At 44.2% G+C, this 24061-nt stretch overlaps 1 protein-coding gene across 1 annotated transcript in view; it reads left to right on the plus strand.

The window, feature by feature from the left end:
• Positions 1-17420, plus strand: part of LOC115457306 — a 58352-nt gene extending 40932 nt beyond the window's left edge. Inside the window, exons 12-14 of the mRNA XM_030186730.1 lie at positions 13804-13913; positions 14069-14191; positions 16734-17420. Coding sequence (XP_030042590.1) covers positions 13804-13913; positions 14069-14191; positions 16734-16739 — 239 coding nt within the window. The 3' untranslated portion in view covers positions 16740-17420. The remainder of the gene's footprint in view (positions 1-13803; positions 13914-14068; positions 14192-16733) is intronic.
• The last annotated feature ends 6641 nt before the right edge of the window (positions 17421-24061 follow it).

Raw genomic sequence — 24061 nt, forward strand, 5'->3', positions numbered from 1 at the left:
CACTTCACCACATAGACCTCCAAAAACTGGTGCCGCCCTAGTTCCAACCATCAGGGTGCCCTCATACCATTAACACCTCCTGTATGGGAACAAGTCACCTCCATGCTCTGCTGTGGTTCTGGACTGCTGATGATGAGGGAAGGAGACTCGCTCGTCTCTTCTCCTTTACTCCAAGGCTTGCCACTGGTTAGCTGAATCCCGGGCATCAGGCACCACTTGCATAGGTGACATTTCACTCTGCCTGGACCACAGGGGAAGGTCCTTTTCAGCCCGTGGCTCAGACTGTAATGCACTCCTCTCAGGTCCCTTACCCAAAAAGGTTTTAAGATCGGAGAGGCTCATTGACCACCATCAAATTCGCTCCAATATCTCACTCTGGTCTCTAGAGGGAGGCCGTTTTCTTCCATGAATCCCATTAATCCTGGACTTGGGCTTTCGCCAATCAAGGGAGATTTAAGTTCCTTTGTAACAGGCCCCAGGCTGGTACTTTCAATGTTATATTGCCCCCTCTCTTTTGTAGAATCCAGTCCCACATTCTGGGCAGCACAACTTCACCGGTGTGTGGGCTTGCTCCGGTAGGCGCACCCAGGATAGAGGACTCGTCCCACTACTGCACTCTTTTCAACAGTCAGCTCAACAATAGCTTGTAATCAGTGTGCCATTTCTCTTGGTCATTTTTTTTCCCTCTTGCTAACACCACACCCTACTAAGTCACTCCTGCTCTCTCTTTATAAAGCAAGTATACACGTTCACTCCACGTGCCAGTCCACTACCTGGCAAAACATGTGAGCAACATCTCAGCTCAGCACTCAGACTTAGCCGCATGCCACTTCTGGATTGTGCCACCCTCTTCCCTGGCTGGCGTGGGAATCGCTATCATGACTCGGCAAAATTTTGCCCACCCTTCTCCCAGGTACTCGCTGTTTGCTTGCTTTTCTCTGTCAGTGCAGCTCTGCGCAGGCAGTACAAACCAGCAGATCTTCCATCTCTGGGAACAAATTTGTAAATCCTAGGCCTGCAAAATGGCCTCTGGTATTTGTAATCCACAGACGAAAGTCACTTTTGATAATTCTTCAGTCACAGTTCTTCAGCCTCTCATATGTCCCACGTTGGGCACCAAAAATCAGATGTAATTTGATCCTGTGTTTCCCGGGTTAGAGGAGGGGCTCGAGAGGCTGGCAGTCATTTACTTAGGTCCAGGTCCCATCAGCTCATCCACTCGAGAATCACATGACACTCAGAGGATTAAAGTAACTGGAACATTAACAGTTAAATAACAATGGTTTCACTTCATTGATCAGAGGTAAAGCATAATTGCTTTCAAAATGGTCACTGCAGGGTTAACATGTGTACAACCCTCATTTCTGTCCTGTGGCCTAATTGGAATTCAGAACGATTTCACTCTCCCAATGTACTTCCGATACCATCCAAGCCAGACTTGATGTAACGGTCTTCTTCCTTCAGGCTGCCACCCTGAAGGTTTGCCTCAGCCAGGGGTAGACCACACTCCACCTGAGCCCTGGTTATGGCTGGACTTCCCAATTTGAGACCTGCACGGAAACAGGGTTTGCGGGGATGGAAGCAGTTCCTTTAGGATTCCCATTGGGATGGAAACCATTCCTATGGGGTTCCTGCTGAAATGTAAGGTGCACCTGCACCAGTCTCTCATCTACAGAATACAAAGTTCTTTGAGTGCTATCTCCTCCTCGCTTTAACAGCAGAAATGTGGAAAGCCTTCCATTAAGGAGGTGGTAGAGACACAAAAGACAGAATTCAAAAAGGCATGGGATGAACACTAAGGATGTCTAATTAGAAAATGGAAGTTTATAAAAAAAATAAAAAAAAAGTAAACTTAAATGGCTGCACGAGTGACGCTTAGATGGAGACTCTGGCTGTGATGAACTAGGGCTGCTACCAGGCAGACTTGTATTATCTGTGTCTCGTATATGGCAATCTGTTTTAGGATGGGCTGGAAAGGGCTTAGACAGCAGCTTCAGTGGCTGGAACATGAGGTCAGTGCTGGACAGGCTTTTACGGTCCGTGTCCCAGAAATAAGAAGATAAATAGACTGGAGTGGGCTTTGATGGCATTCAAGCAGCTGGAGCATAAGGATAGGGCCGGATAGACTTTCTATGATCTATGTCCCAGAAACACCAAAGAGACCATAATCAAGTATATAATATCACACTCTGTTTCATCATGAATTGCGTAGAGGTGTGGTAGCCGTGTTAGTCCACTTTTAAAGGTAATCAATAGAAGTTAAACAAAATAAAACATGGAAAAGAAAATATATTTTATTGGACACTAGTAAAAAAGGCCCGTTTCTGACACAAATGAAACGGGCGCTAGCAAGGTTTTCCTCGGAGTGTGTATGCTTGGGAGAGTGTATGTGAGAGTCAGTGAAAGTGTGAGTGTGTGTGTGTGTGAGAGAGAGAGTGAGTCTGGGTGTGAGTGTGTTTGTGAGAGTGTGTGCAAGTGTGTATGTGAGACAGTGTGAGAGTGTGTGTGTGTGTGTGTGTGTGTGTGTGTGTGCGAGAGAGAGTGTGTGTGAGACAGATTCTCTGTGAGAGTGAGTGTATGAGACCAAGCGAGTGTGTGAGTGACTGTGTGGCACATAGAGAGTGAATGTGATACATTGTGAGACAGTGTGTGTGAGAGTCAGAAAGACATTGTATATGAGAGAGAGAGTGTGAGCCTTGCCCTCCCAATCCATGCCCATCTGTCCCCTGCCCCCTCCATTCATCCTTTTCCAGCAATTCCCCTCTCTCCCTGAGCCCTGCCATCTCAATCCATGCCCATCCATGCTTCTCTGTCCCCTGCCCCCTCCATTCATCCTTTTCCAGCAATTTCCCTCTCTCCCTGAGCCCTGCCATCTCAATCCATGCCCATCCATGCTTCTCTGTCCCCTGCCCCCTCCATTCATCATTTTCCAGCAATTCCCCTTTCTCCCTGAGCCCTGCCATCTCAATCCATGCCCATCCATGCTTCTCTGTCCCCTGCCCCCTCCATTCATCCTTTTTCCATCAATTCCCCTCTCACCCTGAGCCCTGCCATCTCAATCCATGCCCATCCATGCTTCTCTGTCCCCTGCCCCCCCCCATTCATCCTTTTCCATCAATTCCCCTCTCACCCTGAGCCCTGCCATGCCCATCCATGCTTCTCTGTCCCCTGCCCCCTCCATTCATCCTTTTTCCAGCAATTCCCCTCTCACCCTGAGCCCTGCCATCTCAATCCATGCCCATCCATGCTTCTCTGTCCCCTGCCCCCTCCATTCATCCTTTTCCATCAATTCCCCTCTCACCCTGAGCCCTGCCATCTCAATCCATGCCCATCCATGCTTCTCTGTCCCCTGCCCCTCCATTCATCATTTTCCAGCAATTCCCCTTTCTCCCTGAGCCCTGCCATCTCAATCCATGCCCATCCATGCTTCTCTGTCCCCTGCCCCCTCCATTCATCCTTTTCCAGCAATTCCCCTCTCTCCCTTCCATGACCCCCCCCTTGCATCCATGCTCTTCTCTCCCATGTCCCAGCATGTCCCGCCCCCTTCTCCCCCCCCTTCGCATCCTTGCTGTCGTTTCTCCTCTGCCCTCCCGCTCCCATTGTTCAACTGCCCACCCTCTTCTCTTCCCCCTACATCCTTTTTTTTTTTTTTTTTTTTTTTTAATTTACCTCCGTGGCGGCAGTTCCGGCAGCGTCAGGGAAGGAGGCGGCACTCCCGACATCTAGCCTTCCCTTCGTTGTGTTCCGCCTTCTTCTGACGTCATCCTTGACGTCAGAAGAAGGCGGAACACAGCGAAGGGAAGGCTAGAGACGTCGGGAGCGCCGCCTCCTTCCCTGACGCTGCGGGGTTTTTTTTTTTTGCGCCATCGACATCATGACGTTTGCCCTGGACGTCATGACGTTTGACGCGAGGGCGGGGCAGAGACGGCTGGCAGCCTGGCTGGCTTCACATCACGAATCCACGAACCCTAAGAAATGTTTGAGTGACTTCAGAACGTTGTCCTCATTAGAACGTTCACGGTGCGTTTTATTATATTAGATAACTTAATACATTTCTTGATTAGCTTTCGAAGGTTGCCCTTCGTCAGATCGGAAATAAGCAAATGTTGGTAGATGACAGTATATATGAGCGAAACATCAAAGCATTTCAGTGACAGTCTAACAGGATGGGGGTGGGTAGGTGACAGTCAGGGAGACAGGAGAGCACTACAATTTACAAAGCAATACTATTTTATGCTTTGTAATGAGCTAGAAAACCCAGATATTTAAGTCCTGTCTGGGTGGGTGTCAATCATTTTGACTTCAAAGGTCTTACGAAAAATCATAAGAGATCAGCAGCCTCTACTCCAGGAGGATGAATTAATGAAAGAGAGATTCCCATCCCCACCAGCAAGTGCTGGCTTTCCGACAGCCACCCAACTTAAAACACAAGCTAATTAGAAGTAAGCTCCCAACACAGACTCAAAAAGAAAAGAATGGCACACATCCTTGCAATATATCCAGCTGCAAACTATGCCAAAATATCTCACAGGACCCCACGATCATTCACAAAGGAAAAATATTCAACATTAAGGAATCTTTCACATGCTCATCTTCCAATGTGGCATATATCATTCAGTGTAAAAAGTATGTCAGATGCTAAAGAAGAGATTGAATTTACATAGACATCATATGAAAAATGCCAGTACAAACAGATGTCACGCCTGAGCACTTTAGAAAACCAGAACTCTGTACAACTAAGTTTGTGGTAAGGATCCTGAAAGGGAACTTTAAAACAATACAGGAACATAAGACCTTTGAAGTCAAAATGATTAAATAAAGATGAGATGACAAGACATTATAGCCTCGAGTTGGGTTGTGTTCAGCAACCCCTCCCCCCCCCCCCCCAAAAAAAAAAAAATCATGCTATAATGTAACATAGTAAATGACGACAAAGAGCTGTACGGTCCATCCAGTCTGCCCAACAAGATACCAAACTCATTTTACATGGTATGTGATACTTTATATGTATACTAAGTTTTATTTCTTTTCCATTTTCAGGGTACAGACTGTAGAAGTCTGCCCAGCACTGTTCTTGTACTACAAGTTCTGAAGCTAAAGTAGAAGCCCCACTAAAACTAAGAACACAGTTTATCCTAAACTTCCCCTTCACTTTTTGAAAATAGCTCTTTTCTAGCCATCCTATGTTTTCCCTTGTTCTCACTTCTCCCAGGCTATTTTAGGTATTCACCATACTTTCTGAAGAAAAGCATTTCTCCCAAATTGCTCTGGTAGCTTGAGTGCTTATTTTATTAATTTATGGATCTGAGGTATTGACACTTATATATGTATGCAGCTTGATAACTAATTAAATAAGGTTTGTTTTTGGTTTTGGGGTTTTTTTTTTTTTTTTTTTTAACTTCACTGAGGTGAGCAAGATGTTTTTGGCCAATGATGTAATGGCCCAGTGAGTGCTTTGAAGATGGAAATGGCAGTATTTAACTGAGCATCCAAGTACTTTGAGGTCTTTTCCAACTTATTTTTTTATAGTGCTACAAGTCCACATCTACAGTGTTTGTTTAAAGTAGGTTTTGAGTTTCTGTAGAATTATCTTTAACACTATACACAAACCTGGGCAAGGGCAAAAACACGCTCGGAATACTACCATGCATAGTAGCACTAATTGCCAGGACACGAAGAGCTACAACCTCATTTGTGAAAAGGCGGCAGTGTAAATACTACTGGACCCTAAAACACCAATACGCTACCTTTTTGGAAAAACAAAACTACTAGATTTCTGTGCAGAACACCACACTCTGGTTAAACAGGAACACAACAAATTAATCACAAGGAGCCAGAGATAAAATATGAAGAAGAGAAAAACTGAACTGGAAATCTCAAGAAGCCACCTAAAATGGAAAAAATCATATGTGCATTTCCAAAAACTTAACCTATTTCAATTCAGAATAAAATACTTTGAGCAATTTTTTTTATTTTTCAGCTTACTTTGGTCCCAGTGTCTCTTCTGCCTCCCCCCCCCCCCCCCCCCTTTTTTTTTCTTTGTGGTTTTCTTCTCACTCCATGTTCACCATCCTCATCAGTCCTGTCTTAACATCTCCCCTCTGTGTCGTGTCCCTTACCTTCCTGCATTTTCAGTATCTACCCTCTGTCCCGATCCAGCTCTTATATTCAGCATTTCCTTTCTGTGTGTGTCTTGCCCTCTCCTGTGATCAGCATCATCCTTCTCCCTATCCATTCCCCCTCCATGCACACAATGTCTCCCTGTCACGCTCTTCTTCCCCCTGGGGCCAGTATCTCTCTCCCTGTACCTTCCCACCCACAGTATGGATCTCCAGCACCTCTTCCTGTCTTCTCCTCCTCCACAGTTCACCTTGATTGCTACTGGTAGAGGCACTGCAGTGATTGAAAGGTGCTGCCTTGGGGCCACATCCTATAGATCAAGGCCCTGAGGCAGCTCTGCTCCTTTCATTCACAGCGGTGTAGTTAGCAGCACTCGTAAGCCAGAGGGAGAGCTGCCGGCAGCAGGACGTCATGGACTAAGAATGGGGAGGGGGGGGGGGGTTTGTCATATTTACTGTGGCCCAAAATATTAGGGGTGCTCAAGCACCCACAGTCAGCACCTGTGCTTAACTGAGTAGATTAGATGGCCTTAGACCACTTTTATTTGGCAGGTATTCAGGCATTACAACTATCTGACCTCTCTGTCTGTACCTGAAGCAAACTCCTCCAAAGTATAACAAATTTGGACCTTTTAAATTCCAAACGTCTCAACTTTCTGCCTATAGGGCAAATTTGGAAGTTAAATCATTTGAAAATTCTGGTCCCACCCAGAGAATTGCCTTAACAGTAGTTAGCTGGCACTTGGGACTTATAATCCCACCCACCCCAGGGTTTTCCACTCATTTATAGACAAACCAAACCTCATTAACTTAATCATACACAGGCAGTCTTACAGACTGTTAACCCCAACTAAGTACACCTGTTCATACCCAATTCAAGAAATCAGGATGGCTTTTATTCTCTGCAATAATTGTGGTACTTTAGTTTCAAGGCCAATCATCTGGAGACTTAAAGCTTGCCCTATCTGTCTTCAACTATCTAGTTTTAAACAAGAGCTCAGTAAAGTAATGCAAGAATTGGATACAATTAAAGCAGCTTCTAGGACTGGACAGAGAAATAGCTTCTCACCACTCCCTCAAAGAATAAAACCACATAAGAACAGATGGTTCACAGTAGGCTCAGGCAGACTTCGTCATGTGACACAGAAGCATCCACCCGCACAAGTGTTGCCACTAAAGAATTCTTTTGCTCCATTACAGCACTGTAATGCTCCTGAAAATAGAACTGAAGCAGAGGAAAAAGCAATAAAGTTGGAACAAAAAGACATGAAGGTACCCAAAGTGAAAAGACACCCCCAAATCACTAATGTTAAAACACATACCAAGAAATATAGGTGGAAAGCAATGGCCACAAATGCTCGTAGTCTAAGCAATAAAGTTCATGACCTTCAAGCCCTGATGTTGGAGTCAGACTTAGATGTTGTTGCAATCACAGAGACATGGCTCAACAGTTCCCACGAATGGGATGCAAGCATACCAGGCTATAATCTATTTAGGAAAGATAGAGAGGGTCGTAAAGGTGGAGGAGACGCGAACAAAATGGGCAATGTGATGATAATGGGTGACTTCAATTATCCAAATATAGACTGGGTAAATGTAACATCGGGACACGCTACAGAGATACAATTCCTTGATGAAATCAAGGACAGCTTTATGGAGCAACTGGTGCAGGAGCCGTCGAGAGAAGGAAAAATTCTAGACTTGGTCCTTAGTGGAGCGCATGATCTGGTGAGGGACGTTATGGTACTGGGGCCGCTTGATAACAGTGACCATAATATGATCAGTTTTGACATCGACCTTGAAGTAACTGTACACAGAAAGTCAAATACATTAGCGTTTAACTTTAAAAAAGGAGACTATGATAAAATGAGAAGAACGGTAAAAAAAAAACTTAGGGGGGCAACTGAGAGAGTAAAAACTGTACAACAGGCGTGGACGCTGTTCAAAAATACCATCCCGGAGGCCCAGGCCATACATATTCCGCAAATTAGAAAAGAAAAACAGAAGTCCAAAAGACACCCGGCCTGGTTGAAAAGTGAGGTGAAGGAAGCTATTAGGGCTAAAAGAAACGCCTTCAGAAAATGGAAGAAGGAACCGTCTGAAAATAACAAGAAACAGCATAAGGAGTGTCAAAGCAAATGCAAAGCGCAGATTAAGAAGGCCAAGAGGGAGTATGAAAAAAAGATAGCATTAGAGGCAAAAAAACATAGTAAAAAATTTTTTCGGTATATTAAAAGCAGGAAGCCGGCAAAAGAATCGGTTGGGCCGCTGGATGACCGAGGGGTAAAAGGGGCGATCAAGGAAGACAAAGACGTAGCGGAGAGACTGAATGAATTCTTTGCTTCAGTCTTCACCGAGGAAGATTTGGGTGGGATACCGGTGTCAGAAATGGTATTTCAAGCGGACGAGTTGGAGAAACTTACTGACTTCACGGTAAACCTGGAGGACGTAATGGGGCAGTTCGGCAAACTGAAGAGTAGCAAATCTCCTGGACCGGATGGTATTCATCCTAGAGTACTGATAGAACTGAAAAACGAGCTTGCGGAGCTACTGCTAGTGATATGCAACTTATCCTTAAAATAGAGCGTGGTACCGGAAGATTGGAGGGTGGCCAATGTAACGCACATTTTTAAAAAAGGCTCCAGGGGAGATCCGGGAAATTATAGACCAGTGAGTCTGACGTCGGTGCCTGGGAAAATGGTAGAGGCTATTATTAAAAACAAAATTACAGAGCACATCCGAGGACATGGATTACTGAGACCAAGTCAGCATGGCTTTTGTGTGGGGAAATCTTGCCTGACCAATTTACTTCAATTCTTTGAAGGAGTGAACAAACATGTGGACAAAGGGGAGTCGGTTGATATTGTGTATCTGGATTTTCAAAAGGCGTTTGACAAGGTACCTCATGAAAGGCTACAGAGGAAATTGGAGGGTCATGGGATAGGAGGAAATGTCCTATTGTGGATTAAAAACTGGTTGAAGGATAGGAAACAGAGAGTGGGGTTAAATGGGCAGTATTCACAATGGAGAAGGGTAGTTAGTGGGGTTCCTCAGGAGTCCGTGCTAGGACCGCTGCTTTTTAATATATTTATAAATGATTTAGAGATGGGAGTAACTAGCGAGGTAATTAAATTTGCTGATGACACAAAGTTATTCAAAGTCGTTAAATCACGACAGGATTGTGAAAAATTACAAGAGGACCTTACGAGACTGGGAGACTGGGCGGCTAAATGGCAGATGATGTTTAATGTGAGCAAGTGCAAGGTGATGCATGTGGGAAAAAAGAACCCGAATTATAGCTACGTCATGCAAGGTTCCACGTTAGGAGTTACGGACCAAGAAAGGGATCTGGGTGTCGTCGTCGATAACACACTGAAACCTTCTGCTCAGTGTGCTGCTGCGGCTAAGAAAGCGAATAGAATGCTGGGTATTATTAGGAAAGGTATGGAAAACAGGTGTGAGGATGTTATAATGCCGTTGTATCGCTCCATGGTGCGACCGCACCTTGAGTATTGTGTTCAATTCTGGTCGCCGCATCTCAAAGATATAGTAGAATTGGAAAAGGTGCAGCGAAGGGCGACTAAAATGATAGCGGGGATGGGACGACTTCCCTATGAAGAAAGACTAAGGAGGCTAGAGCTATACAGCTTGGAGAAGAGACGGCTGAGGGGAGACATGATAGAGGTATATAAAATAATGAGTGGAGTGGAACAGGTGGATGTGAAGCTTCTGTTCACGCTTTCCAAAAATACTAGGACTAGGGGGCATGCGATGAAACTACAGTGTAGTAAATTTAAAACAAATCGGAGAGACCTTTTCTTCACCCAACGTGTAATTAAACTCTGGAATTCGTTGCCGGAGAAAGTGGTGAAGGCGGTTAGCTTAGCAGAGTTTAAAAAGGGGTTGGACGGTTTCCTAAAGGACAAGTCCATAAACCGCTACTAAACTGACTTGGAAAAATCCAAAATTCCAGGAATAACATGTATAGAATGTTTGTACGTTTGGGAAGCTTGCCAGGTGCCCTTTTCCTGGATTGGCCGCTGTCGTGGACAGGATGCTGGGCTCGATGGACCCTTGGTCTTTTCCCAGTATGGCATTACTTATGTACTTATGTATGTGAGGAATGATATCATGGCGACTGAAATGACAGGGACCTGAGGAAAAGAAGAAGTGATATGGATCACCTTAAAAAGAGAGGATAGAACTTCTGTCCACATGGGTGTTATCTACAGACCCCCCCACACAATTAGAGGAACTAGATAGATCTGATTGCAGATATTCAAAAATTAGGAAAGAAAAAAGAGGTTCTGTTGATGGGAGATTTCAATCTGCCGGATGTAGATTGGAAGGTTCCGTCTGCCAAATCGGAAAGAAGTAGAGAGATCGTAGATGCTTTCCAAAGTGCTCTGCTCAGACAGATGGTGACGGAACCCACGAGGGAGGGAGCGATGCTGGATCTGGTGCTCACAAATGGGGATAGTGTGTCAAATGTGCGAGTGTGTGCACATCTGGGAAACAGTGACCATCAAACGGTTTGGTTTGATATAACGGCTGAAGTGGAGGGCGGCCACTCTAAACTCAAAGTCCTGGATTTCAAGCGTGTTGACTTTAGTAAAATGGGGGAATACCTGAGGAAGGAGATGATGGGCTGGGAGGACGAACAGGAAGTGGAAGGGCAGTGGTCCAGGCTGAAAGAAGCAATAAATAGGGCCACAGACCTTTATGTAAGGAGAGTAAATAAAAGCAAGAGGAAAAGGAAACCAATATGGTTCTCCAAGCAAGTGGCTGAGAAAATAAAGGCTAAAGAGTTGGCATTCCAGAAATATAGAAGATCTCAAGAGGAACACAGGGAGGAATACCGGATGAAACTGAAAGAAGCCAAGAGAGAGGTACGTCTGGCAAAGGCGCAAGCGGAAGAACAAATGACTAGAAATGTAAGGAGGGGCGACAAAACTTTCTTCAGGTATATTAGTGAAAGAAGGACTAAAAAGGGAATTGTGAGGCTAAAAGATACAGCGAACCGCTATGTAGATAATGATGAAGAAAAAGCCAATTTACTAAATAGATACTTTTGTTCAGTTTTCACTGAAGAAAATCCTGGAGAAGGACCGCGAGGGACTGGCAAAAGTACACCTGAGAATGGAATGGATATAGCACCGTTCATGGAAGAGAGTGTGTATCAACAACTTGGAAAGCTAAAGGTGGACAAAGCCATGGGACCGGACGGGATCCACCCCAGAATATTGAGGGAGCTCAGAGAGGTCCTGGCGGGTCCTCTTAAAGATTTGTTTAATAAATCCTTGGAGACTGGAGAGGTTCCGAGGGACTGGAGAACGGCGGAGGTGGTACTTCTTCACAAAAGTGGTGATAGGGAAGAAGCTGGAAACTTCAGGCCGGTAAGCCTCACTTCGGTTATTGGAAAAGTAATGGAAGCCATGCTGAAGGAAACGATAGTGAATTTCCTAGAAGCCAACAAGCTGCAAGATCTGAGACAACATGGTTTTACCAGAGGGAAATCGTGCCAAACGAATCTCATTGAATTCTTTGATTGGGTAACTGGAGAATTGAATCATCGACGTGCTATAGACGTAATCTACTTAGATTTTAGCAAAGCTTTTGACACGGTTCCTCACAGAAGGCTCTTAAATAAACTAGATGGGCTGAAGATAGGTCCCGAAGTGGTGAACTGGATTAGGAACTGGTTGACGGACAGACGACAGAGGGTGGTGGTAAATGGAGTTCGCTCGGAGGAGGGAAAGGTGAGTAGCGGAGTGCCTCAGGGATCGGTGCTGGGGCTGATTTTGTTCAATATATTTGTGAGTGACATTGCCAAAGGGTTAGAAGGTAAAGTTTGCCTATTTGCGGATGATACTAAGATTTGCAACAGAGTGGACGCCCGGGAGGGAGTGGAAAGCATGAAAAGGGATCTGAGAAAGCTAGAAGAATGGTCTGAGGTTTGGCAATTAAAATTCAATGCGAAGAAATGCAAAGTGATGCATTTAGGGAGTAGAAACCCACGAGAGACGTATGTGTTAGGCGGGGAGAGTCTGATAGGTACTGAGGGGGAGAGGGATCTTGGGGTGATAGTATCCGAGGATCTGAAGGCGACGAAACAGTGTGACAAGGCGGTGGCCGTAGCAAGAAGGTTGCTAGGCTGTATAGAGAGAGGTGTGATCAGCAGAAGAAAGGAAGTGTTGTTGCCCCTGTACAAGTCGTTGGTGAGGCCCCACCTGGAGTATTGTGTTCAGTTTTGGAGGCCGTACCTTACGAAGGATGTTAAAAAAATGGAAGCGGTGCAAAGAAAAGCTACGAGAATGGTATGGGATTTGCGTTCCAAGACGTATGACCAAAGACTTGCTGACCTGAACATGTATACCCTGGAGGAAAGGAGGAACAGGGGTGATATGATATAGACGTTCAAATACTTGAAAGGTATTAATCCGCAAAAAAATCTTTTCCGGAGATGGGAAGGCAGTAGAACGAGAGGACATGAAATGAGATTGAAGGGGGGCAGACTCAAAAAAGATGTCTTTTTTTCACGGAGAGGGTAGTGGATGCTTGGAATGCCCTCCCGCAGGAGGTGGTGGAGATGAAAACGGTAACGGAATTCAAACATGCATGGGATATGCATAAAGGAATCCTGTGCAGCAGGAATGGATCCTCAGCAGCTTAGCTGAGATTGGGTGGCGGAGCAGGTGGGGGGAAGAGGGGTTGGTGGTTGGGAGGCTAGGATAGGGGAGGGCAGACTTATACGGTCTGTACCAGAGCCGGTGATGGGAGACGGGACTGGTGGTTGGGAGGCGGGAAATACTGCTGGGCAGACTTATACGGTCTGTGCCCTGAAAAAGACGGGTACAAATTCAAGATATGAGTTTATCTTGGGCAGACTAGATGGACCATGCAGGTCTTTTTCTGCCGTCATCTACTATGTTACTATGTATTCCTCTGAACATTTGACAAATCGCTACCCCACTCACTACATGGGCCTGTCTAGTTAAAAAAAAAAAACAAAAAAAAAACTTACATTTATAGGTTGTTGGAAACGGAGTGCTTGAGAAAATGGGCTTGCTTTATTTGACCATATGTCCTCTAGTTCTATCCTACATTGGGAGTCAAGGGCTTGCAGGGCTCAAGTCTTGCATCCATTAGCTGGCCCCAGAAGATGCTGCAGTGCTACTGCAGGAAGGAGAGGAGCATGCTAAGAAGGATCTAAAGACAGGCTGTTGGTGAAATTAGTAGGAAAATATTTCCACAACTTACCGTAACAGTAAATTTTCAGGGTTGCTGCCAACTTGGTCAGCACTTCTAGCTCTCTAGGTAACAGGTAGTAGCAGTGTGTTTTGGCCCACAGGCAGATAGACCAGGCACACATTCTTTAGCACAAATGAAGCTAGTGAGCCTGCATTCTCAGACATTGAGGTGACCTCTGTTTTGCAGAGCACATCTTATTCAAAGTGAAAGGGCTCAAGTCTTCCATCCAGTAGCTGGCCCCCCCTAATTTCCTTGTTTATCTCCTTCAATGGCTTCACTCTTAAAATATTCCCCACACACTAATTTTTACCACTCCTTGAGGGTTCAGTATGTTAACAGAATTGTAGATGGGGTGAACTAGAACTTTTATTTATTTATTTTTTTAAATAAATGTAACATGGACTGATCTGTTTACATTTCTGTAATTTTGTAGACTCTAAGCCAGATCCCCTATTGGAGTATACAGATTTCCCTGGCTTTGCTGTTGCTATCATTGTCATGTGTGGACTGAGTATCCTCTTCATACCCATTCTGGCCATGCTGGTAAGAACCCAGAGACTTCCAAGGACCAAACCATGAATTTTAATGCATCTGGAACATAGAATGTGTAGACTGATAAAGGCCTGTTTTGAAAGGCACAGAATCAAATTGTCAAGCTGTACATATTTTCCTTACCTCTTTTCTTGGTTTCTTGCCAGTTCCTGAAGTCAGGGATGCTTGGTCGCCGGAGTAAAGCCACAATCCAAAGGCAGCAGGATGCTGAAATGGGACAGGGTGCTGTTGAGCTGGATAACAGGGGATTCCACTCTTCCCCTGAGCAGGTAAAACTTCTATGTGCTGCTAGCTCTGCTGCTTCTGCACTGTAGCAGTTAAAAACTGGTGGTTCATCACACTGCTTAGAAGTGAGCCTTAAATTGTGTGTGGGTTGGTTTTTTGTTTTTTTTTTAGCAAGGCTCCAGAGATTAACCTGGACAAATGCGAACTACAGTTTTTGGGTACACATACAAAGCGTTATTTAATTACAATGGATATCCAATACATATTAAGGCTGAACCTGATTCAAAATTGACTTTAATTCAGATTAGTCAAACAGAGGCTCTTCAAGCTGGTCTGCTACAAAAACTGGATCAATCCAGTCTGGCTCCTCAACTACTACTACTACTATTTAGCATTTCTATAGCGCTACAAGGTGTACGCAGCAGTGCATAAACATAGAAGAAAGACAGTCCCTGCTCTAAGAGCTTACAATCTAATAGACAAAAAATAAAGTTAGCAAATCAAATCAATGTGTACAGGAAGGAGGAGAGGAGGTTACAAGTGGTTACAAGTCAAAAGCAATGTTAGAGGTGGGCTTTCAGTCTAGTAGTATGGAGTTTTAAAATTGTCTGGACTATGGTAATGCACTCTCCAAGCCTCTCAAATCTGCTAGTACTGGTTTGGCTGCTCAGATGGTTTTTGCTTTGGAGATGTCAATGGGCCAGCAGTAGCTTGGACACGAGTATAGCTAATGATACCAAATCTTAGATGCCAGTGATAGAGCCACTGATTCTCATTTCTAATCCTAATCCTCTGCACCAGATATTGAGCAGAAGATTTCAATATCTTGTTCACAATAACACTTCCTGGATGGTTAAATGCCTAATATAGAACTAGTATGTAGCTATAGTTGGATGACTTCTCCTCCCCCCCCCCCCCCCCCCCCCCCCCTTGTGCATCATCTTTTGCACTTGTCTAGATTTTCCTGCAATTTTCACAATCCACTTGTGGTTAACTATAAATTACCTATCACTTACAAGTCTGACTAGTTAAGCTCTTGAAACCCTTTGCCTAGAGGATGTAGTAACAGCGGTTAGCGTATTTGGGTTTAAAAAAGGTTTGGACATGTTCCTGGAGAAGTCCATAGTCTGCTATTGAGGTGGACATGGGGATGCAACTGCTTGTCCTGGGATTGATAGCATAGAGTGTTGCCATGATTTGCGTTTCTGCCAGGTACTTGTGACCTGGCTTTGGCCACTGTTGGAAAAGAGATACTGGGCTAGATGGACCATTGGTCTGACCCAGTATGGCTGCTCTTATGATCACTTGTTCCCATTCAAAGTATTAAAAGCACTCCAATACAGATTATCTAGGTCACTCTAATATTCACCTTTCTAATTAGGCCACCACCTTATAACAATCTGTATTGTGGATTGGAACTAACTTCCTCAAACATGTAAAATACCAGATAACACATCAACTGGCTCAGTTTAATCCACATGTATTTTCACTCCAAAATGGGCAGACTTGTAGATTTAGTCAAGGAAGTCTTGCCTCTCATTAGCTTAACCATGGTTTTAATGGGATAATCCACTTTTACTATTTGGCCTGGCAGTAGAAAACAATTACTGGCATTGGGCTTACCAGTCTAGCTTTCCAGATCACACCTTGAACCTTTTATTAAACTGACACTGTTCACTACACCCTAACCTTCATGCATCAAGCTATTTTAATAGGCAACAAATAGCTTGTAAATGCAGAAAGTACTAAGCTATTACCATTTTACTGAAGTAAAACAGGTACTTGCTGTTCTTTTAAACATGAGTCATGCACAAACTACTAAGCCATTGAGTAGCTATATATCAAAATGGAGAAAAATAAGCTTCTCGACTGAATTCCCTAATGTAGCTGGCCCTATAGACCAGTTCTGTGTAGAAGGGTGGTAACATGCTGCATCGCAACAAAATCTAGTTTTAAACGTAGTGTGTCAATTCTAGTAAGTGGCATTTTGTGAAAGCACAAGCAGGAAGGCTGTGGCAGTCTTGCTTACACAATCAAGGCATTTGGAGGTCCACTTGCAAGTAGCATGCTGTTTTGGGACCTTCTATTGTAGCTGGCTAATCTCATGCCAGTTCTTTTGCTAAAAGAAATGGCATGCCATCTGTAATGACTATGCACAAATGTACATAAAACATTTTCTATTGCTCTGGGTGCCACAGCCTTGATAGGATACGTATAGGAAACCTATGACCTCCAGAAGGAAGCTATTTGGGCACAATGTAAGTATATGTGTTAGCCCTAAATTACTGAGATCATACCATGCCAGTAAAAAAACTTCACTGAGTATGTGGGGAAAATAATCCACTTGAAGATATTGCTCCTGGAAGAAACCCAAGTTTATGCAAACATTAATGCATACTATAGACTTCCTGAGAACCCAACATACTGAGGTCCCCAGGGCCTGCTTAGGAAGCCCTCTTCTTGCCCATCTACAAGGGGTTCTTTAGTGCATGCCTTTGTTTCTCTAAGCTTGTCATGATATACCTCATGTTCTAGGAAGTCATGGAGGAATACTAAGTGTTTTTTTTGTTTTTTCCCCTTCTCCAGCCGTGAATCACAGGAGACCTCCAGAAGCCTGCAGTCTGAAAAATGATGTGCCAAAGTTTCTTGGATATCTGGTCGTCCTGGCTACAATCTCGCTTGGTTTTATGTTCATTCAGTGTGTACTGTTTTTGCTCAGTAGCAACTATACTGGGCATCCAGAGGTGGGGGAGGGAGGGTTTCAGTTACAGTAGATAAAGTATTAGAACATTCTTGAGGGACAGTTCAGCTGTAAAAATGTTGCTGTACAAAGCAAAATTCATTTGGCTTTCAAGATGGAAGATATATGGAAAGGAGAGTCTTGATGAATGATGGGACAAGTATCTGGCTTTAGTTAAGTGTCATTGGATTATACTGAAAGGAACTGAAATCGTAAGTGGAATATGTTTGCCAAATTAACTTTCCAGCCAAAATGTTGGACTCTTTTCAGTGGTAAGTCCTAGTCTTTTATATGTGAGCTCTAGACTCCAGTGTCCTCTGGCTGGGGAAATGCAAAACTGTAGTACCAGAAAGCACTGACAGAGTGACATGCAACCACACATCTCTCCTCCCCTAAATATCTGGATGGTTTACTGATGCCTGAACTGCTGCTTTCTCTGCTACTGTTATGGAAGATGATTCTATGCACTTTTTTTTTTAGGGAAGTGTAACTTTTAAATAAAACTTGTTGCACAGTTACTTTCAGTTTTGCCAGTTTGTTGCTATGTCTAAACTTGCTCAAGGAGTTGGTGAGGGTGGTATCCTGTTAGCCAAAACCTGCTCCTTGGTGAACAGGTGTGCTCTTATCTACATAAATGAAGCAAGAATTTTATGAGGCAGTAACTGAGGATCCTTGGTGGCTCTCCAACTAGAGGATTCAATCTTGCTTTTTTTTTTTTTTTTTTTTTTTTCCCCAGTGGCTGGAGGTGAACATAGGATACATACGGGATTGTATCTAAAACATAAAGCTAGGATAGAATTCGCGTGTAAATTCAAAAGGTAGGGTCTGCTTGGCCTCCATAGAAGTAATATAATACTGAAGAAACCTGGGAGAGGGAGGATATGTTGAATCATGGCATAAGTGGTATAATGAACAGACCAAACAAGCTAGCTCCATGATTTAAGGGGGAAGTATCGTGAAACCAGCTAAGCCTGGAAGATGTGCAGTTGCTAACTATTGGGACAAACCTGGGAGCCTCTCCCCCAGGAAGGAGGGGCATAACCCAGAGGGGCTTGAGAATACTTCAAACTGGAAGGAAGGATATCCCTGAAACCAACCCTGAGTGAAACACTAAGATGAGAGAGAAACATTCCTTGCTGTGATATGAAAGTAACAAGTAGAAGCTAAAATACTTGTTCAAATTATTCAGAAGTCTTCCTCAAAGTTTCTATAATATATTTGCTTTGTTTTAGCAGCAGAAAACGTGACTACTACTACTTATTTCCATAGTGCTACTAGCTGTAGGTAGAGCTGTACAATTGAACATGAAGACGTCCCTGCTTGACAGAGCTTACAATCTAATTAGGACAAATAAAGCCTAGCCATATACACAGTACTGTAGTAAGAATTTTCTTACCTGGTGCCAAGCAGTAAGTGATATACCTGGGCAGTCTCAAGCTGCAGTGGCGTACCAAGAGGGGGGGGGGGGGCGGTGGGTGCGGTCCGCGCCGGGTGCACGCCGCTGGGGAGGTGGCGTGTGCCTGTCAAGCTCCGCTCGTTCCTTGCTCCCTCTGCCCCGGAACAGGTTACTTCCTGTTCCAGGGCAGAGGGAGCATGGAACGAGCGAAGCCGACAGGCGCGTGGCACCCCCCCCCCCAAGCAGGTAAAAATGCACCCGGGGGGGGGGGGGTGCGCATCGGCAATCCGCCCCGGATGTCAGTCACCCTAGGAATGCCACTGTCAAGCTGTCCAACTTAGTCTCCAGATTCCCATCAACCAACACTGGTAACAGAATTAAATAACCAGTTCCCATAGCAGCATAAGTTTGTCAGTAATAAGGGCGTTAGTAATGAGTCTGTCAGAAGTAAAGCATTGCACTGCACCTTATATAGTGTTAGACTATTGTAATTTCTGTAAGTACAACACAGGATCTGTACATGGCTTGTTAGTGCATATACATAACACTAATATTCACCTCTCATGAACGAGTGATGGCCTGCACTGCCTGTTTAGCAGAAGGTGCAGAAAAATATAGTCCCGCTAGCATATTTAGCAAAAGTCAGTTAAGGGGGTGGCTTGAAGAGATCAATGACCTCTCCCATCGTCAGTTCATACATCTGAAGAAAACAAATTCTGCCCAAAACCAGTTTGTACTTTTTTTTTTTTAAATATATATACGACACATCCCTGATTAAAACTTCTACATGATACTCCACCTAGTATCTGATCAGACCCCCCACCCCATTGTCTGCGTGACAGTGACATGGCCTTCACTATCTAACATTGAATACTTATTACCATTACCATACTCCCCCACCATGTCTTCTGGACTATACAATTCATAATAGAAGAAAATATAGGCCTATGATTTCCTTCGCAATTTAAAAACAAAATGTTTGGATGGGTGGAGGAAGGTGTTGATCTCGGCAAAAGATTAATTCTGTAGTGCTACAAACCATGCACAGCTCTAACACAACAAAAAGCAATGTGAAATCAGGTCCTGTACAGTAGAGCACCAGCTTATTCATAGTTGAATTGAGATCACTATTTAGTCAAATACAAATATTTGGTACAGCTCTAGTTTCTATTACTGGGGCTGTAGTGTCTATTTTACCTTGAAGGTGCTAGGGCTAAAACGGAATGCTTGGCTCTGAGAAGGTCCTGAAATCCATGGCAGTAGCCATTATTTTGAGGTTTCTTCTCCCATCAGCTTCCAGAAAAGTTCAAGTAGCCTAAAGCTGTGCCCAATGCACAAAGATTACTGTGGTTGCAATGTTTGCCTCAGACTGGTTAGAGCTGGTCTAAAAAAAGGTTATTTAACGTCTAATGCACAAAGGCATTCTGCGTGACAGTGTGGGATTAAAATGAGCATTCTGTGCAATGCACAGAAAGGAGCACATACCCTTTTTTATTTTTTTATTATTATTTTTTTTTAACTACACTTTCTTTTCTGGCTGGCCTGGCGTAGTCAGTGTGACTCCTGTGAGATGTATTCTGCATTTCTCAATAACAAAACTTAGAGAATAGCTTAGAGGGGTAGAGAAACAAGCAGATAGCTAATGGGAGAAGCCCCTATAAGATCAGCTGTGGTCTTTCAACAAAGGAGGAGATTCCCAAGCAAAATCATTAGGGGAACCTGAGGGAAGACAAAGCTGCAGGAAGCAGGTGGAGCTAATGGGAGAAGCCCCTATAAGATCAGCTGTGGTTTTTCAACAAGGAGATTCCCAAGCAAAATCATCAGGGGAACCTGAGGGAAGACAAAGCTGCAGGAAGCAGGTGGAGCTAATGGGAGAAGCCCCTATAAGATCAGCTGTGGTTTTTCAACAAGGAGATTCCCAAGCAAAATCATCAGGGGAACCTGAGGGAAGACAAAGCTGCAGGAAGAAGGTGGAGCCAGTGCTCTGCAACTACACCAATGGGCTTCCTGGGTCTGCACAGAACATGAACACTTACCAAGAGACTATTCTGCTCCTTTACCAGGTGCTTTCCTACCAAGCTGCTTGCTTAACTTAAGTGGATCTTGTGCAGTTTCCTCTGAGCATCACTCACTATCTACTATGGATCTAACTTGAGCATCAGCCCCTCAATCTACTAAGGAGCAGAGGTGTGGATATAGGTGTGTACAAAAGCTCTGGTGTGCTGTTTGGGTAGTCTTTACTTGTATGTACTACTTTTAAATGAAAGGGAGAGGGGGGGAAGAGGAGGAAATGCAAGCATGCAAAAACCACTCATCGCCAGGAAGTCAAGGGAGGAGGGGTTCAGCCCTTGCCCTGCCCAAAAACCTTCAGATCGTTCCAAAGGTGGTCTAGACTAGAGCTACATGTCATGAACCCAATTTAAAATTTTGTACTGTCATCTGGGAGATTGTGCAAAACATGCTCTCTCCCCTCTGTGATATCACTTAAGGCTAGCATAAATTTCCCCTCTTGAAGTTGCTGCAACCCTGTATCTAGAAAGTCCTTGGAGCGGAAAAAAAAAAAGTAGTGCAGCCCACTTGATTGCCTCAGCAGGCATTTTTGGATCTTCTCACTTAAGGTTACCATATGGCTCCAGAAAAAGGAGGACAGATTGAGCCAGTCTGGGTTTTACTTCCATTGCTTTCAATGGAAGCAAAACCCAATCTGCCTTCATGTACCGCTTATCTCCTATCACAAGCTGAAATACTGTATGGCCCTAGATTGGAGCTTCAGTGATAAGGCGTCAGTTGATACATTGCAGTAGTAGTGAGGAGGAGCTGGGAAAGTTGAAGGCCAAATGCTTAATTTTCCCAAAGCTGTGCTATACAGAGACAGTGGCTCCCACACTGCTCTGTGCCTAGCCATCTTCCCAGAGACTCTTAGAATTGTCAGTTATCTGGAATTTGGCTGACAGTAGGATCTCTCTTTAAACCAGCAATATGCCAGTAAGGCTTTGGCCATGTCTCTTGTGCGAGAACCTCCTCCCCTTCTACTTAGAAGTTCCTTTTATCCTCTCCTTTTAGACTTTTTTTCTCCCTCCCCCCCCCCCCCCCCCCTTTAAACGACAGGAACCAGTTCTAGCTCCAATGGCAGAGGCAGCAGCAATGCGGTTGAAGACACAGGAGCCAGGACTGGCCAGTACATGCTTTTCTCTTAGGAGGAGTGAATGTACTGGCCACCTGAGTCAGGGTTGTTTCTACCGCTAGGCCCCCAAGACTGGGTCCTGCTGCTTAGAGAGAGACCTGCAATGGAAAAGGGGCACTGGCATTTTCTTTTTAACTGCTTTGAAAGTTGACAACCCTATTGTCTACTGTAAATTACTTTTCTCAAATATTTAAAGGAATACTCTGTACCTGAAGTAAGTATAGCAATGATGGTCCTATAAAGCCATTTCTTTTTCCTTCCAGTTTGTTGGACTTAATTGGATTGCAGAACCTTGAAAGTACATATTTGTTTATTGCAAGGCTTAATATACAACTAGTCACAAATTAGACTCATGGCTCAGGTTCTTCTGAACAGGTGCTAGTTTGCTGGTTTGTGGGAAGTCTAAACTATTCACCAGTCTGCTCTTTGAATATAGATGGTAGAAAAGAACTGCAACTTAGTGTTTTGGACTGAGGCATCTCTGTTGTAATGGGTGTGCATTCGGGGCATACAATAAGCCCCAAATGGCGCCAAAGACACTTTCCATTGTTGCCACTTAAGTGAAGTTGCTGTTGCCTTTTATCTCTTCCTATAAATACAGTAAATATTCTGTCTGTACAGCTGCTGCCTTTAAAAGGCTGCTGGTACACAGTCTGAAAGGATGTGTCAGTGTGAATTCCAGTTGCACCTGGACCCTTTCTTTTGGCTTTTCTTGAATAGTAGTGATATATGGCTACTGTGAAACCAACACGCTGGTACCAGTTACTTAGCTGCCAGTGCTTCCCAAGCCTGCTCCTGGAGCAGGTTTTCAGGATACTCAATGGCTATTCATTAGAGAGAGTTGCATGCACTGCAGGTAAATCTCTTTTATGAATATTCATTATGCATATCCTGAAAAGCTGACCTGGCTGGGTGCTTCCAGGACCAGGTTTGAGAATCACTGCCTTAGGCATTATCCCAGCCTTTCCAGAGCTCTGATCAAATACCTTCTTGTTGTCTCTCTGGTACTAAAGAGCAAAAATGCCAAAGAGGAACCCTTGAGGTTAAGTGTCTGAAATGGACAAAATGCACGAACACTTTTTTCATAGAAGGGTTAACCCAGGTTTAAAATGTTTACTTTTTAAAGAAAAGAAGTATGGGGTAATTCCACCAAAACATACAGCGTTTGATGCATTGCATAAAGAACAGTATGTGGGAGTCCATAGACAGCAACTCTATTAGATTGTCAAGTAGCACACAAGGGAAGAGATCATGCAATGAGGAATTTCAATTACATTTTAATTTCAAAAGTGAAAAATATAAATATTGTGGAGGACTTAGGGGCCCTTTTCCTAAAGTTTATGCTACATCAGTGGCGTTCCTTGGTTGGCTGCTATCAGGGGCGGATCGCTACTGCGCCCCCCCCCCCTCCTGCGTGCATTTTTCTTACCTGCTGGAGTGCAGGAAGCAGCCGCGTGGCTCCCTACTCCCTCGGCCCCGGAACAGGAAGTAACAGCAAAGGGAGCAGGGAACCAACGGAGCAGACAACCACATGGCTATTCCCTGCACCCCTCTGCCCTGCCCTTGGGTACGTCACTGGTTTTCTAAGTCTAGTCCTGGAGTACTTGCTAGTCAGGTTTTCAGGATATCCACAATGAATATATATATGAAAGAGATTTGCATAGAATGGAAGCAGTGCATAAAAATCAAGTTCATTGTGGATATCCTGAAAACCTGGCTGCTAAGGCACCGGACTTGGAAAAAACACTGTGCTAAATGCTGCACATCCTATTTTATAGCTATGGTCCGTTTGATACTTCATGTATGCTAATGTCCATTAGAGCAAACTAAGCTTTGGTAAAAAGGCCCCTTAATTTGGGCTCTAAAACTGGGCCTTGTGGACTAAAAGGTCTTTCAGCCTTTCCACTGTGAATATTCAAAGTGGTCAAAGAACCAAGATCATTTCCATAGTTTTGTTACCCTAGAAATCAAAACTATTTCAGCCTGCAAGGAATGAAATCAAAGAGCCCTGATCCAATTTTTGGAAGTAAACATTAAGGAGGCAGTAATATAAGTGGGCCCTTCTAGTTACGTGTTCGAAAGCCAGGGCTTGTTTTGAGGGGGTACTTGGGGGTACTGAGTACCAGCACCTTTTCTATTGTCTGCTAAAATTGACCCATGGACCCCAAGTTTTAATGAAAGAGCTCAGGCTCTACACACCAATTCTGCCTTGTCATAGATTCTGTGACTGGTTGCAGGGGGCCTGGCTCTTATGGGGTGGGTTCCTCAGTGATCACCTCACCCTGAAGGATGGCCTGGCATTTGAGTACTGGCACCTTTTTTGCTAGAAATAACACACTGTCAAAAGCCATACAGTGAGAACCTATTCAAAGGCAAGTAGCCATCTAGTTTCTTTTATGGGATACTAGTGTAACCTGGTATAGAAGTATCTATACCATTTAGGTGCTTGCACTTATGCCAGCCAAAAAGCTGTAGGTTATGTCCCACTTATGCCTCTTGCTGAAACACACTGGGGTAAATTCTACAAATGCCGCCTAAAAAATTGGCCCTGAAAAAAAGCCCACTTATTTGGTGTTCTATAAGCTGCACCTAAA

This window comes from Microcaecilia unicolor, chromosome 1 (genome assembly GCF_901765095.1).
Source record: "Microcaecilia unicolor chromosome 1, aMicUni1.1, whole genome shotgun sequence".
NCBI lineage: Eukaryota > Metazoa > Chordata > Amphibia > Gymnophiona > Siphonopidae > Microcaecilia > Microcaecilia unicolor.